The 13673-nt window shown below is 36.7% G+C and overlaps 5 protein-coding genes across 8 annotated transcripts; 2 read left to right on the forward strand and 3 right to left on the reverse strand.

Annotated features, from left to right (window-relative positions):
• Window positions 1-17: 17 nt before the first annotated feature.
• LOC143259491 (U3 small nucleolar ribonucleoprotein IMP4) lies at window positions 18-1217 on the forward strand. Its single transcript, XM_076522001.1, has 2 exons — window positions 18-427; window positions 587-1217. The coding sequence occupies exons 1-2, from the start codon at window positions 168-170 to the stop codon at window positions 1101-1103; spliced, it is 777 nt and encodes a 258-aa protein (XP_076378116.1). The 5' UTR covers window positions 18-167; the 3' UTR covers window positions 1104-1217.
• A 146-nt stretch (window positions 1218-1363) lies between these two features.
• LOC117227063 (uncharacterized) lies at window positions 1364-4448 on the forward strand. 4 transcript variants are annotated; one of them, XM_033481976.2, is made up of 5 exons: window positions 1364-1631; window positions 2344-2900; window positions 2962-3037; window positions 3234-3419; window positions 3714-4448. In XM_033481976.2, the coding sequence occupies exons 1-5, from the start codon at window positions 1508-1510 to the stop codon at window positions 4124-4126; spliced, it is 1356 nt and encodes a 451-aa protein (XP_033337867.1). In that variant the 5' UTR covers window positions 1364-1507; the 3' UTR covers window positions 4127-4448. The 4 variants fall into 4 exon arrangements, with proteins under 4 accessions (XP_033337867.1, XP_033337868.1, XP_033337869.1 ...); XM_033481977.2 differs by having other exon boundaries at window positions 2350-2900; XM_033481978.2 differs by having other exon boundaries at window positions 1630-1727.
• On the reverse strand, window positions 4210-8599 carry LOC117227060 (glycine dehydrogenase (decarboxylating), mitochondrial). Its single transcript, XM_033481971.2, has 10 exons — window positions 8181-8599; window positions 8038-8116; window positions 7567-7702; window positions 7101-7491; window positions 6517-7037; window positions 6152-6431; window positions 5441-6090; window positions 4893-5362; window positions 4683-4828; window positions 4210-4602 (listed from the first exon to the last, which is right to left on the reverse strand). Exons 1-10 carry the CDS (start codon window positions 8382-8384, stop codon window positions 4501-4503), a joined length of 2979 nt encoding a protein of 992 aa, XP_033337862.2. The 5' UTR covers window positions 8385-8599; the 3' UTR covers window positions 4210-4500.
• Window positions 8600-8736: 137 nt separating this feature from the next.
• pont (RuvB-like helicase pontin) lies at window positions 8737-11215 on the reverse strand. The gene is made up of 3 exons (XM_033481973.2): window positions 10886-11215; window positions 10141-10816; window positions 8737-9442 (listed from the first exon to the last, which is right to left on the reverse strand). Exons 1-3 carry the CDS (start codon window positions 11024-11026, stop codon window positions 8889-8891), a joined length of 1371 nt encoding a protein of 456 aa, XP_033337864.1. The 5' UTR covers window positions 11027-11215; the 3' UTR covers window positions 8737-8888.
• An 872-nt stretch (window positions 11216-12087) lies between these two features.
• On the reverse strand, window positions 12088-13377 carry LOC117227067 (solute carrier family 35 member E3). Its single transcript, XM_033481988.2, has 5 exons — window positions 12879-13377; window positions 12652-12804; window positions 12484-12566; window positions 12271-12409; window positions 12088-12196 (listed from the first exon to the last, which is right to left on the reverse strand). Exons 1-5 carry the CDS (start codon window positions 13368-13370, stop codon window positions 12134-12136), a joined length of 930 nt encoding a protein of 309 aa, XP_033337879.1. The 5' UTR covers window positions 13371-13377; the 3' UTR covers window positions 12088-12133.
• Window positions 13378-13673: the final 296 nt, after the last annotated feature.

Consider the following 13673-nt stretch of genomic DNA (forward strand, 5'->3'; position numbering starts at 1 on the left):
ACTGGTTGTAACTATTTATACCAATTGATGCCTTGATTGAGGAGTTTTCTCGTAAACACGCGTTGTTCAACATAACCTTTCTATTTTTGTCGTGACCGGTTCTCGACATTTTAGTTTCTTTGAGTAAAAAGAATTTAAAACGGAAAGAGATATAAGAACAGACGAAAATGTTGCGTAGACAAGCAAGACTTCGAAGGGAATATCTGTATAGAAAATCTGTTCAGGACAAGTTGAAGAGTATACAAGATAAGAAAGAAAAATTGAAACGAAGTTTAGAAGAGAATATACCGATACATCCAGATCTTAGGAAGGACGCGTTACGTGTACAGAAAAGTTTGGAATGGGAAGATGCTGGACCAGAAATGGCAGTTGCTATGGGCACCGAAATGGGTGGAACTTTAGGCTCTCACGAGGATGACGAATACAGGTGGGCTGGAGTAGAAAATCCGAAAATTGTAATTACCACTTCTCGTGATCCTAGTTCCAGATTGAAGATGTTTGTTAAGGAATTACGCCTAATATTTCCTAATTCCCAGAGAATGAATCGTGGAAATTATGAAATGAAGCAGCTCATACATGCTTGTAGGTCAAACGATGTTACAGATTTTGTAATCGTACATGAACACAGAGGAGTACCAGATTCCCTGGTCATCTGTCATCTTCCGTACGGACCTACTGCATATTTTACAATATCAGATGTTGTTATGAGGCATGATATACCAAATATTGGAACAATGTCGGAACAATATCCTCATTTGGTTTTTCATAACTTTCAAACAAAGTTGGGAGAAAGAGTTGCTAGTATTTTAAAGTACTTGTTCCCTGTGCCTAAAGAAGATAGCAAAAGAATAATTACTTTTGCCAATCACGATGATTACATATCTTTTCGCCATCATACTTACAAAAAATTAAATGGAAAGGACATAGAGTTAACTGAAGTAGGCCCAAGATTTCAATTGAAACTCTATGAAATTAAACTAGCTACATTGGATGTGGAAGCAACTGCCGACATAGAATGGGCTTTAAGACCTTATATGAATACTAGCCATAAAAGAAGATTTTTATCCAATGAAGATGGGTGGCAGCAAGAAGATGATATATAAAGAAACTTTAATCTTCAAAAGATTCATTGAACTGAATAAATTTTCAAATATTGTATATACATTTATTGAATCTGACTGTATGAAATAAATAATTTTTGTATGCATTTATTATAACCCTTGTGGCAAAAATAATTTCTAAGATACAATTATACGATTGATGTAACACAACGAATAAATATTCAAATTTCCCGCGGCGAATTATGAATGCGTAGTATATACGAGCTGCACACACCAGTGCATTCTGGTTTTGTTTGTAGTAGTTGTTTTTAAAAACGTCATAGAATTAAAACAGGATTACTTAGCTCCAAAACAAGAATTCGTCGTGCAAAATGATCACAGAAAATGCGGTCAGAATGATCAGATGAGTGTGGTGCAGAAAAAAGAGGTGAAGTTGTTGTTACGTGATGCAAACTAGTGTTTATAAACACGCAAGATCCGAGAAGACGCCGCGGCGCAAGAAGCTCATCACGGAACAACAAAGCAACGCTATGGATATGTTCGTGACACCGAAACGTCAGAAAAGTGACGGTGAGATCAGCATTTGTTTCATAAGGAAAGACATTTGGTAGAACACTTGCTTGTATTGCTCGTGTCCGCTTGCAATATTTCGCATGATTTGCGCGCGTATGTAGCTAATTTGCCGATTTTCTTGGCGATATTTTAGTCAAAGCTGCTTAACTTTTGGTTTTCAGCGCGTTTCTTCGTAGCGGAGAATCGTTGAACTAATCATAAATACAATTCATTTGAGGTTAAGTTATTAAACAATTACGAAATCTTCTAAATCAAATTTCTCAGTTCTATAATAACAACACTCAATTAATAATATTATTATATTATTGGACAAATTATTATTAGGCAGATCACAATATTCGAATTTCTGTCAATTTCGAATTTCTTTTGGATATTTGCACATGCTCCAATTCTGTGTACACGGAGAATCTACTGTTTACATTTTGTAACGAAGATGTTTTTTTCATATATAATACGCGTCCACGAGATTCAATTACATTCGGTTAAAAGATTCATTGAATTTAACAAAAATAATGAGAGGAGGAATATAAGTAGTAAACCATGTTTTAATACCCATCTACGTTTGATGTATAGTATGTTCGAATACATTACATAGGCATAAAGTGATAATTGAGTTGTTGATCAATGTGAGAGTGGTAGATAGCTGTGTTGCAAAGTATTTTGGACCTTTTCTCTTTCTTGGCAAGGTGCAGTCGGCTTTATATTTCAGATCTAGAGGTCACTGGTATCTCCCGCAGTGGCCGTGTGAGAAAGAAATCTTCCAAGTTGGTTGACTTTGAATCACCAGATGATTTTACGGACAACAAGTACAAACGGCAGAAAGCTCAACACTTACAACGTCAGCAATTGTTGGATAGATACGATCCAGAACCCGTGGCACACAATCAACCGATACATGCGAGCGGTGGAAGACAGAGAAAGAATTCCAATTCCAATTCCAATTCCAATTCCAATTCTGGTCAACAAAGAATTAAAGACGATACCTTATCGGATAATGAGGGGCAAATGTCGGAGTCGGAGTCGGATGATCCATCTGGATTAAACGAAGATGAGAGATACAGTATGGACTCTGGAAGCGACGACGATGTAGATCCACTTATGATAGATGATAGAGAAACAGGTTTTAGAAAACTGGAGCCACCTGGCCAAGAAACAACACCCTCGCAAGCGAATAGTTTATACATGCTTGAGAAATGTAAGAAAAAGCTAATTATCAAAGATGGCAAGATAATAGGTAGAATGAAGGCACAACGAAAAGACAAAGGGGTATGTACAAATGGCGATGTTACTAAGAGAAAATTGTCTTACAATTGAATAATGTTTTCAGAAAACAAGATTCACCGCTTACATGTTATGGGCTAAAGGAATTAGACAAGAATTATTAGAGCAATGTCCATATATGGGTATATAATTATAAGTTTTATTTCTTTCTCTATACTTTAATTTGACTTACTAAAATAGCTTAGAAGAGAGTGAAAAAATATAGTTTCAGTGTCTTCTAAAACGATTTAATGAGTCGAGTTAAAATAGACACATTTGTAATAACAGTTAAATTAGGAAAGAAAGCTAATGTTATTGGTGAAACATTGCTTTTTGTAGATTTTGCAGCAATTTCGAAACGGTTAGGAGAACTGTGGGCTACAGTGCCGAATCTGGAAAAGTATAACTGGCGCAGACGCGCGATACGCTTGGCGGCGAAGCCTCATTCTTTACCAGCGAGTAAAGATGAGCCTGTTTGGAAAATGCCAGCGCCCGCTTCGCGAAAAAAGTTCATTAATAAAATTGGTGGGTTTGTTGGTTCTTCTCATGTATACAACACTTTCACGAGTATGCCACTAAAGTCATGCGGTAGAGTTTATTCATCCTAATTTGCTTCTCGTGCACGCGTATTAGTAAAAATTTGATCGGAATACTAAATATTGTTTTTTTATGCCTATAAATTCTGTGGTAGATGTTTCATTATTATTTGTTTGGTATGCATGCATCTCGTTTAGAGGTAGACGAATCACGGAACAGTTTCGCGGTACATAATGATCATGCGCTCTTTTACGATTATCGTTGGTCTTTATTTTATTACAGGTAATGGAAAAGAGCAAAAGCCTGCTACCTCGAAAAAAACAATTCAACTGGGCCTGCCATCCGTGGTAGGGAATGTTCCTGTATCACCGCCGTCGAATCGATCTGGAAAAGATCTGGTTAACGAGCCGTTAATTGGCACGGGGATGTATAAAGTAGTCGGAACGCAACCCATCGACGTTGCCGCCCATCTAAAATTGCTTGGTGAAAGTTTAACGATTATCGGCGAACGCCTTAAAGAACATGATGGACAAATTGCAGTGTCCGGCAGCCTATCGGTTCTTTTGGATTCGTTACTTTGCGCCTTGGGCCCATTGATCTGTTTAACGCAACAAGTGCCGGAAACGAACGGGGCTAAACACGAGACACTTTCGCAGATGCTTGACAATATAGCATATCTTATGCCCGGCTTATAATGATGATATTTATGTTAATTATCCGGAGAAGAATCTGATTTCTCTAACAAGATATATTGTAAATATGGTAAAATTCAATCGAATCAAATATTAAATTGTATATTTATCGAATGTACTACGTTGGCGTAGCAATCATATTCTACGTCATTGAATCAATTAGAAAAATATCACGTCGGCGTCGGTCAAATGGAATAATCTTTTCTTCTTTTTTTCGTTTTTTGTTGAATTTTGTTTACTTATACATAAATTATATCATATTCTACATGAACACATATACATTTGTACAGAAATTACAATAAATATTTAAATAGTTCCACTATAACTAACTATACACAGTTATTCGTTATATGAATTTGTAGAATTCATTTTGTAACTCAGAGAATAGGAGGACAGGTGCAGAATAGATTCTTGTCACCGTATATATCATCTATTCTTCCCACGCTTGGCCAAATTTTATTATTTCCTTTCACGAATGGCTAAAATGCAAACAAGTTATTTAAATCTTTAAATAATAGTTTGTTGTTCGATTTCAATTTTAGACGTATGTTTTACTTACAGCCGGGAACGCAGCTACTTCCCGAGAGTAGGGCCGATCCCATGTACTCGATATCACTTGCTCCTGAGTATGTGGTGCCATTTTCAACGGATTATTGGCAATGTCTAGTTTCCCATTTTCAATATCGTTGATCTCGTGTCGTATGGCTGCAAGTGAATCCATAGAATCAAAATACGAAGGCCATAGAATTGTGCAGATTAATAATCTTACAGATAAGAGCGTCACAGAATCTATCCAGTTCTCCCTTGTCTTCGGATTCGGTTGGTTCGATCATCAATGTACCCGTGACAGGCCAACTCATTGTGGGAGCATGAAAACCGTAATCCATCAGTCTCTTCGCGATATCGACAGCCTCGACGTTCGCAGTCTTTTTCAAATTCCTCACGTCCAAGATGAATTCATGAGCGACTAATTCCGTCTTTCCTCTGTACAAAGTTTTATAAAACTTTTCCAACCGCTTGCTCATGTAATTCGCATTTAGAATCGCAACTTGTGTGGCTTTCCTTAACCCCTTGGGACCCATCATCTTGATGTAGGCCCAAGAGATTGGCAAGATAGCCGAGGAACCAAATGGAGCAGCAGACACCGTGCCAGATCGTTGTTTACCATTTTTGTTTTTAACATTACTCGTGCAGTCGATTACCGGATGGTTTGGAAGAAACGGCGCAAGGTGCCGTTTACTACAAAAACAAAGAAAAACAAGTTTCTTATAAAGTTTTATTAAAAAATTTACTGGAAAGTTTTATAGCTTAACTTACACTCCGATGGGTCCCATACCGGGGCCGCCACCTCCGTGAGGTATACAGAAAGTTTTATGCAGATTCAGGTGCGACACGTCGCTACCATAATCACCTGGACGGCACAAACCCACCTGAGCATTCATGTTGGCTCCATCCAGATATACCTGGCCACCAACACGGTGAATCATGGTACAAATGTCACCGATCGTTTCCTCGAAGACACCGTTAGTCGAAGGATACGTTATCATTAAGCAAGACAACGTGTCTTGGTATTTATCGATCACCTCCGTTAAATGTGCCATATCGACGGAACCGTCCTTCTGTACCAGGATCGGTTTCACTTGCATACCAGCCATCTGGGCAGAGGCGGGATTCGTGCCATGTGCAGAGATAGGAATCAAACATACTTGTCGATGCTTGTCCTGTCTAGACTCGTGGTAACATTGTATGGCTCTCAGGCCAGCGTATTCTCCTTGTGCGCCGCTGTTTGGCTGAAAACTTATGTTATCATAACCGGTTATAGCGCACAGATCTCGCTCCAGTTCAGCGAATAACTCTTGATATCCTTTGGCCTGCTCGACAGGAACAAAGGGATGAATGTCCGTGAATCCTGGTAAACTGCAAGGCATCATTTCCGTGGTGGAATTCAGCTTCATCGTGCAGGATCCCTATCAAGAAATTTAGTACCTTAGAAGTATGTATGTAAACATATATGTGTTGTATACTTACCAGGGGTATCATGCTATGTACCAAGGACACATCTTTGTTCTCCAAGGACTTCATGTATCGAACTATTCTTGTTTCAGAACGGTGGCTGTTGAACACTGGATGTTGCAAATACGGCGTAGTACGAACGAAACAGGATTTATTTAAGTTTTTGTCCATACAAGCCTCATTTTCATAGAAGCTTTCAATCGTTGTCTCCATACCGAAAACTTTCCATATATCATTTATGTCCTGTACAGTCGTAGTTTCGTCTAGGGATATCCCAACTCCATCTTCGTAATATCTGAAAAAGGAAAAAAGAAAAAAAAGGGTTCCTCTGTATATCTCGTCTTGCTGAAACGATTTAAGAATCTATCAGCGTCAACTACCGAAAGTTGATTTTGTGCGAAGTCGCGTTACGTTTTATAACATCTATAGGCAGCTTCGGCAGTATCTTAATGGTGTCGAAAAAGTATTCGTTGTCTATCTTATTGCCCGCGTTCGCTAGACCTTTGGCAAGAGTCAAGGTCAAATTGTGTACTAGATTTGCTATGTTCTTGATACCCTCGGGTCCATGGTAGACTGCGTACATTGCGGACATATTTGCCAGCAGTGCTTGTGCGGTGCAGATATTGCTGGTGGCTCTGTCTCTTCTGATATGCTGTTCGCGCGTTTGAAGGGCTAAACGATACGCATCTTGGCCCGTCGAATCTTTAGTGACGCCAATCATTCTACCTGGCATTAGGCGCACCTGCTTTTGCCGACACGCAAAAAATCCTGCATGAGGGCCCCCATATCCTAATGGCACGCCGAATCGTTGGCTCGTGCCGATACAAATGTCTGCTCCAAATTCGCTAGGAGGCTGAAGGATGGCCAACGCTAGCAAATCGGTAGCGGCGCATACCAGCGTCTGTAATGTAATATAGTACATTATGGAATCTAATTGCGAGTTTTTGTTTCACAGGACACGTACCCCGTCAGCGTGTGCTATTTTTGTCACCTCCTCATACGAGCGAATGGATCCTGTTGTATCGGGATATTGTACAAGAATCCCAGCGATATCCTTCACACTGGTATCAACTTTGAATACGTCTCCGATTTCCAGTGAGAGACCCAGGGAAGCAGCACGTGTAGCAATTACGCTGATTGTTTGAGGATGGACAACATCGGAAACAAACAATCTCTTCCTCTTGTTACTCCTATGTGCTAGAGCCAATGCTTCCGCTGCTGCCGTGCCTTCGTCCAAAAGCGACGCATTCGCTACTTCCATGCCAGTCAAGTCGCATATCATTGTTTGATAGTTTAATAGACCTTCGAGTCTGCCCTGGGAAATTTCCGGTTGGTACGGAGTGTATTGCGTTGTCCTGTGTGTATCAGTAGACAGTAATATATAATATACTGATGTATATCAAAATGATGACCATCAAAATATTCCTTACCATCCTGGATTTTCAAATATATTCCTCATAATTGTGTGAGGAACGCAACAATTGTGATAGCCCATGCCAATATAGGTACGCCACACTTCATTCTTTTTAGAGATTTTCGTGACCTTTTTCAGTAATTCATATTCGGCTGAAATATGTTAGTTTTATAGAAAATCTATCGCATCAAGATATTAACTGTTGAACCAAATAAACGCATAGAGAAATGGGTTTTCATGTATATAATAGATATAGTATGTATATATATAATAGAGAATATATAGAGTGGTGATACACCAAATAAAAATAAGTTCTTGTTTATCCTATGTATACCAAACAATTGATATTTTCATATTGCTCTTGTCTGACGGATGTCTTTCAGTGTTAAAGGGTTATCGCTTCTCGCGTGTTACTTTATCAATGGTCTCGTGACTTGTCACGTTTCTGCATATGATTCCTATGCTTCAGTCATTTCAGTTTACTTACTAATTGATTGTTCGATTTTTAAATCTTCATTGTACAAAATTTTTTCTGGAATCGCTGCTTTCGTTAATTCTTCAAGACTCTGTAAAATTATTGAAGTTAGTATGAGTAATCACAAAATTTAATTTCTAATATTTTTAATATACCTTAAAACCAATGGTTTCCAACATACGCAATTGTTCTTCTTTTCGCGGACCAATATGTCTATGTTGAAATTCATCCTTTCGAGGTAGAAGTTCGTCGATATTTTCTGATCTTACATGGTTTAAAACCAAACCACGGGTCTGTTGAATCATTTTACGTTTACCTAGCAACGTTGAACATTTCGCGATTTCCAAAATACGGAGCATTATGCTTTCGAAAAGGTGTTAAATTTATAGAGCTGTGTTTCAAAAAATTTAAGCTGACTACTGTAACCACTTAGACTTCTGAAAACTAAATAGCATGTCTGAGTGAAGGGAGATTTTATACCACAAGACCTATCGTTTACTGATGTCATAACTCTTGATTACAACTTGAACTTTCGTAACCCCTTGCTTACCATACACATACACATATGTATATCTTAAACCGTATTGGGAAACTACCTTCGCACAGATGTATTCCGCATCCTAAACTAATTTCTATTCGTAAAGTAGTGTTGCTATTTATAATTTCAAGAAAAACAGAACGTAAAAAATTATATTAAAAAAGTACAATCCATAGTTTACAAAATTTGCTTTCTTTTTTATTTGTCATATTTGATATCAATTACTTAAATGTTACTTTCTTATTGTTAATAATCTAATGAAACTTTACATTTGAACTTCAATTAAAAAATACATCGCTAAATATAAGCAATCGAACGAACAAATTCACTTCATAAATTTATCTTTATTTTGCGTAAGAATTATAGCAGAAGACTTTGCATCTAAGAAAAGTGAGCGTACCTCTTCAATGTCTTCTTTCTTAATAACTGTTCTTTCATTTACTTTTGCTGTTAATGCAGCAGGAGTTAAAAGTTGTACTACATATCTAAGAGTTGTTTTAGTACCTAGCTCGCCTAAGGTAGTCAGAGCTTCATCTTCAATTTGCAACCCTTCTGTTGTTGCCCTTAACTTAACTATTTGTTCCGTTTCCATTCTAGAGTATGGAAGCGTTCGTATAATAAGTAATCTATCTAAAAGATCAAGAGGTATTCCATGTGGAGATACAATGTCTTCTGTGCCTCTAATTATACAGCGTCCTCTGTTTGTAGCAAAAATTACTATTGGAGCAATAGCACTTTCTAGAGCACGATGAAGATAGGTGAATGTTTCTATATCCAACATATGTACTTCGTCTATGAACAAAACTCCTGGCACCAGTTCCGCGATTCCTTGGTCTATGTACTTGTTTACTACTTTGTTAATCTCTTTACGCAATTTATCTGCAATCAAAAGTTTCAATAGAATTATATCTTAATGGGGTCATTCTATGCAAAATCGCACTCTCCTTTTGGAGTACTTTTAGAGATTTTGGTCAAATTTAAATATGTTGTACCCTTTAGCGATATACATATAAACAAATCTCGGAAGATTTTCCAAAATTTTCAGTATTGTTAATTTTACAGACTTACAAAATAAAGTGTCAACTTATTTTCATTAAATCATAACTATTGAACTACCATATCGATGAAAATAAAATTTTTAGTGGTAATGATAGAAATATGAGTATCTATAAAAATAATTTTAGTTGAAAAAATTTATTTTTTCACTATTCATTTCGAAAAATTTAACAAAATGGAGGATATAGCTCCAAGTGTTCTCTTTATGGACGAAATTAAAATTATTTGAAGTGAACGCTGCGCTTTCTATCTTTTAATAGATACTCTTATGTTTCTACTGTAACCATCGAAAATTTCTTTTCTATCGGTTTGGTAATTTAATAGTTATGGCTCGATGAAGAAAAGTTGATGCTTCATTTTGCAGGCCTGTAAAATTAACAATTTTAAAAATTTTGGAAAATCCTTTGAGATTTATTTATATACCGCTAAAGACTACAACATATTCAAATTCGCGAATTTCGCATGTTACGACTCGATAGAATATATAAAAATTGACTAAATTTTAATTAACCTGTGTTTACCTGTGATTTCTGTTTTCTTAGGTTTCATTAGTTGTCCCATCATGGACATAATATCTTGTCCACCTTGTGGCTTTGCATTAGCAACATCTAAATCATGCAGTGTTACATCTTGAATGACTTCCTTCTTCTTATGAACATCCCCTTTAGGCAATGGAACATATTCTTCTGCCTCCAAATCAAATTCGGTAGCAAAATTATCACTTCTACCCTGTCTTTTTACAGCACCACTGTTTGCTTCGATATAAATTACATCTCCTGTCTCCACTTTCTCTTTCTGTAGAGACTCGTATATGGAAGGATCCAGCTTCAACTGTTTTGTACCTTTAGCAGTTTTTAATCCAATGACAACATGGGATACAGTCTTTCCATATCCACCCATTGGATTTTCTGTTTCGACTGGAGTTAATTCTGTAACTTCCCCTTCATATACTTCTTTGGTTTCTTTGATTCTGAGGCCGATAGCTCGTCTGAAGTTCTCCATCAGCACCTCTGTTTTTTTTATTTCAGAACTATAGACTTCCGAGCCCACCATAGGACAGAATGGTACTTTGTTACCTAATTCTTGAGCAATCGCAAGCGCTATGGCTGTTTTCCCTGTACCAGGTGGTCCAGCTAATAATACAGCTCTACCTGCCATTTTCTTGGACTTTATCATGTCAACCACTATCCCGGCAGCCTGAAATGTTTCTTATTGTAATTTGAATTGTAATGATTTTTTAAATACACTATATTGAGTGTAACTAACCTCACGAGCCATTTCCTGACCAACAAGGCCGGCCGCTGATTGTATCGCAATTCCATTTTCGTCAAGACCCAAACCTTTTATATGAGTATGAGCTGAAATTCTTTGAGTTTTTGCAGTACTTTTTACTTCTTCGATCTTCATTCTCTCTCACGATCGTGAACCGCGTATATCCTCTTACAAATTCAAGAATACGCTGTAAAATAGTGCTTCAGCATATCAAGCGATGTCGAGGATAGAGCGCTCAGAAGTTTGAGGGTAGGTAGAAATACTATTTTTCTCTAATTGGTTGATGCTTCACAGCTAAACAGTGCTGCCCTCACAGTTTTAGATGAAGGGAGGAAGTGGCGAGTGAGCAAGAGAGTGAAATTGCAAGCATGGTAAAGTGAGACGACCTACGTTTCTTGTCCGGATGAACGCTCAACGTAGAGCCCGTTGATTTCGTTCTGTCTCTTTCGATCATCTCTCGGTCTCCTTCTAAAGCAACTGCATGGAGCTGGATGCGCATAAAAATGGTGGGGATAAAAATGCTCGGAAAGAGGAAGCAAAAATCGCTTGTTCTTATCGATTGTACATAGTTTGATTGATAAAACTTCTATCCCCACCTGAATCACCGCGTGACCATAGAAACAAGTTTTGTTTTTAAACAAGATTCGAATTTAAATTCGTTGCAAAGCTTTCCTTTCATATACAGCTCGGTATGCTTGCGTATCAATTAAAATGTTTAGTTGGTTTATAAAGTAAGCATAAATGTATATGTACACATTATAAATGGTTGTATCCAGTTGTATGTATGTACACCTAAATGCACATATGTGTTTTGCCACGATTTTATTGCGCATCAAGTAATACGCAAGTTCCAAAATGGAAGACTGTTTGGTACGTTTCCTTGTCGATAGATGTCTAATATACTTATCTTTTTCCCGAAAGTGTTTGAATCGGTTTATAGTTCGTATATAAGGGCGCTTGAAAAATCGGTCTGTTGGGTCCGATACACCTGGGAAAATATTTGAATTAAGTTTACATTCTACAATTTGAGCCCTGCTTGCTTAGCCCTAGGTGTGACCGCGACCCCCTTTTGCCTTTCTTTTACGATATATATTTTTATTTATAATAATTTATTATCGATTTATAAGTAACACGCTCATTGGGAATCCTACTTAGCACGCTTCCGGTAGATAAAATATTAATATAATAGAATAATATTACTTTTCTCCTTTTTATTACATTGTTACAAGCATTCGTATTAAATTATACTTTATGCAATGGCTTCTTTTCTTCTTCTTCCGTTGTAACAATTTGAAAATCTTTCATCTAAAAATCCTATTGCGTTAAACACAATAATTTTTCATGCCTCTATATAATTAGGAATCATTTATTATACTCACTTTAACCTGAGCATACAAAATAATTCCAACCAATGTCAATGTTATACCGATTACTTGATTTATGGCTAATGTTTCATGAAAAATTAACGATCCACCTAAAAGTAACAAGCAGAACTTTGAATGCCCAACCATGTTGTAACTGTAATAATTGCCAATAAGGAATAACAATGTATTTAGAAGTCATCTATTTTATGTAACGTTAGAAAAGGATACGTTAATGGTGAAGTTTTTCCTATTATCCAATAGGAAGTTAAATTAACAAAAAATGCTACAACGCCTGATAGTACAACCATAATCTGAAAATAAAATATGCATAGTCTTGTTCTTCTTTTCCTCCTTCTTTGATATGCTACTACAGTATTGTTAAACATTAACACATACTAGGTCTAGAGGTGACCAACTTTTTGCAAATGTTTGTTCCACAGGTTCTAAGAATGGTATAACAAAAACTAATAGAATAGCAGACAAAGGTGCCTGGTAATATAATAATTGCATTGGATCCATGTCAAATTCTTTCTGTTTTGAATTCAGCATCTATAAATAAAAGTTTATGATATATCAATATGTTAAAATTAAGCTCTTCAAGAGATATAACAAATATGTCCCACCACTTGGTATAAAGATGTTACAAACACTCCCATAGTTGCATAAATAGTTCCAACAATATTAAATTGTATGTCATAATAAAAATTTACTATTACACCTAATATAATCGGGATTAGTGTTAATTTAACAAGTATACTACAGTGTTTTTTATAGAACATTATTTGCAGTATTATCACACAAGGCATTGTTAACATTTTAGCCACTTGATAAGTTCCGATCGTATTGTATGCCAGGCTTAAGTTTGTAAGTACCACAAATCCGCAAAAGGTCATGGCAATCCATAACATTTCCTTGATGGCTACATCTTTTATACAAAATACGTCAAATTTCTCACAGATTATCAATCCCACGAAGGTAATAAGAAAGTGTATCATAGACAATGTGACGTTTGGGAAGTCTGTGTGGACGTACAGCCATTTATTCAACAGTACAATTACAATTGAGAACAATATATTTAGCATTAAGTAGAATGCTGTGACAACTCTTTTATTCATACTCTGTTCACTGTTTTTCACTACTAATATACAATCGGCAAAATAAATGTAACCTTTTTTTTTTTAAATTTCGCTTCACACTATGAAAAATGTGCATGCGTCGTGCATTTTTAATTTGTCTATTATGTATGTATTAGACGAGAGTTGATTTCGCTGATCCTTCTTCATTTATACGTACATTTTATCTAATCATCAAGTCGAGCGAATTTATTGAATACAATCATCGCGCGCGCGCCTCGATCTTCTATGCATTGTACATTGACGAATTTGAGCGATTTAGATTAAGGTTATGTCGAGGCTCGA

The sequence above is a fragment of the Megalopta genalis genome, chromosome 5 (genome assembly GCF_051020955.1).
Source record: "Megalopta genalis isolate 19385.01 chromosome 5, iyMegGena1_principal, whole genome shotgun sequence".
NCBI lineage: Eukaryota > Metazoa > Arthropoda > Insecta > Hymenoptera > Halictidae > Megalopta > Megalopta genalis.